Source organism: Cyprinodon variegatus, unplaced genomic scaffold (assembly GCF_000732505.1).
Source record: "Cyprinodon variegatus isolate N-32 unplaced genomic scaffold, C_variegatus-1.0 Scaffold1022, whole genome shotgun sequence".
In the NCBI taxonomy this organism is placed as follows: domain Eukaryota; kingdom Metazoa; phylum Chordata; class Actinopteri; order Cyprinodontiformes; family Cyprinodontidae; genus Cyprinodon; species Cyprinodon variegatus.
In genome coordinates this window covers 80,529-82,610 of record NW_015151475.1, presented here as the reverse complement: position 1 = coordinate 82,610, position 2,082 = coordinate 80,529, and the positions used below count along the sequence as shown (strand labels likewise).

At 47.8% G+C, this 2,082-nt stretch overlaps 1 protein-coding gene across 1 annotated transcript in view; it reads left to right on the top strand.

Annotated features, from left to right (window-relative positions):
• Window positions 1–560: 560 nt before the first annotated feature.
• The window catches only part of LOC107100869 (deoxyribonuclease gamma-like), a 10,722-nt gene continuing 9,200 nt past the window's right edge, over window positions 561–2,082 (top strand). Inside the window, exon 1 of the mRNA XM_015399531.1 lies at window positions 561–694. Within this exon, the coding sequence (XP_015255017.1) occupies window positions 576–694 (119 nt within the window). The 5' untranslated portion in view covers window positions 561–575. The remainder of the gene's footprint in view (window positions 695–2,082) is intronic.

Sequence of the window (2,082 nt, the reverse complement as noted above, 5' to 3'; positions counted from 1 at the left end):
CATAAATAGCCCCAACTATTACCCTAACCATTACCGGAGCTTTACTAACAGTAACTATTAACTAACCATTACCAGAGCTTAACTAACAGTAACTATTAACCTAACCATTACCAGTGCTTAACTAACCCTCACTATTAACTAACCATTACCAGAGCATAAATAGCCCCAACTATTACCCTAACCATTACCGGAGCTTTACTAACAGTAACTATTAACTAACCATTACCAGAGCTTAACTAACCCTAACCCAGCCGTTAGTCCTTAAGCTAACTGCTATGAAAGAAGCTAAATGTCCCCTTTTGGTCAAACGGTCCTCGGTCTGATGGTGAAACAGAGAGCACACACACACCTATTGCTGGACGGCCTTTTAGGAGCTCTTTGTGTTTCCTGTTTATCTTTTTCTTTATTAATGTGTTTCATGTAAAGAAATTATTAATAAATTAATTATTAATTAATTCCTAATATTTAATTCAGTTAATCTTGTAGTTGGAGCCCTCCGCCATCTTGGGACTCCAGTTTATCCCAACAAAATCAAAGGGAAAATATGAGAAGTTAGCAAATGTTTTTGTTCACCGATGTTTGTTGCTGTTTCCTTGTGCGAGCAGATCGTGTCGCGCTGTGACGTCTGTCTGCTGCAGGATGTGGTCGATTCCGATGGAAAAGCAATCCAACGTCTGGTTTCTTCGCTCAACAGGTACAAGCTGCTGAAAACGAGTCCATGTCCTAAAATCCTCCTCTGCTTCTTTCTGCTCCTGCTGGCTCTGGGTCCCACTAACACTAAAAAAAGCATGTTGGGAGGCAGAGCGCCCCAGAGGGCCAAGGGGCCCCAGAGGGCCAAGGGGCCCCAGAGGGCCATGGGGCCCCAGAGGGCCAAGGGGCCCCAGAGGGAGCGCCCCAGAGGGAGCGCCCCAGAGGGAGCGCCCCAGAGGGGGCGCCCCAGAGGGAGCGCCCCAGAGGGAGCGCCCCGGAGGGCCCGGAGCGCCGAGGCGAGCCGATTCTGAGTAACATGAACCTGTTTGTGAAGAAGGAACTTAATGAACCAAATAGATATTTGAGTTTAACTTAGTTTATTTTGAGTCTTAAAATGATTTGAGTTTTTATGGCGGTTGTAGTTTTTACTCGGAGACGATGCTGCAGATCTGCCACCATGACAGTTTCTCCTCTAACATGTCGTCATGGATTCAAACCGGCCGCTTCTCTCCGTGGATGATGTCATTTTTCAAAACCGATATCATTCATATTAAAGTTCCCACGGTCCCTGAATGCCACAGCTGGTTATTTGTTGTTCAGTCATTATTCCACAGCCCGTCACCTGAGGCTCCGCCCCCCCGCGCCAAAACGGGGCTAAAAGTTCGGGGGGAGATCAGTAAATGGAAATAACATGGATGTGAAAATTGGTTTGAACTATATTTCCTTTTTTTTTCCTTTTGAACAAACTTTTAAAACTAAACAAATCCACCGTGTTGATATCTGTTGGATCTCAGCCCGCCGTCACGCCTCCATCTGATTGGTCAGATGTAGAGAGCTGACCTCCACTGATGGCGCTTCGTCGTACAGCGGTCAGTGTTACGCAGCGTTCTGATAGGGGAGGGGCGGCCCTCAGTATTTACCCATAAACCCACTGACCTCTATCAGCTGCCTCTATAGACAAGGTCTCCATGGCAACGTCCTTCTTCCTAAACAGAAGTTGGAGATCCTCTTAGCAGAGCAGATGGTTTGGCTTTGCCACCAAGTCTCACTTCCCCTCCCAGTCGACCTCTGACCTCCGGGGTCACATGTTTTGGAGTTTGGGGAGTTTCCTGCGTCTTTTTGCTCTGGTTGTTTCTGAATTAGTTTACTATGGAGCAAACGGCCTACTGCTGCGTCTGCAGCTTAGGGTCTGCAGGTCCGTCCTGTAGATGCAGGCTGTGGATGACGGCGCAGTTACAGCAGAGGGCCAGCAGGGGGCCTTACAGCCGGACAGAAGAGCCTCTGGCTTCATCTCTGCCTTTAACCTTTTATTCTCCATGTTGGAACATTGCTTCTCCTTCCTCCTTTTCAGGATCTCACTGCTCTTCCTCAGTCTTTAGAGCCCCCCCTTAC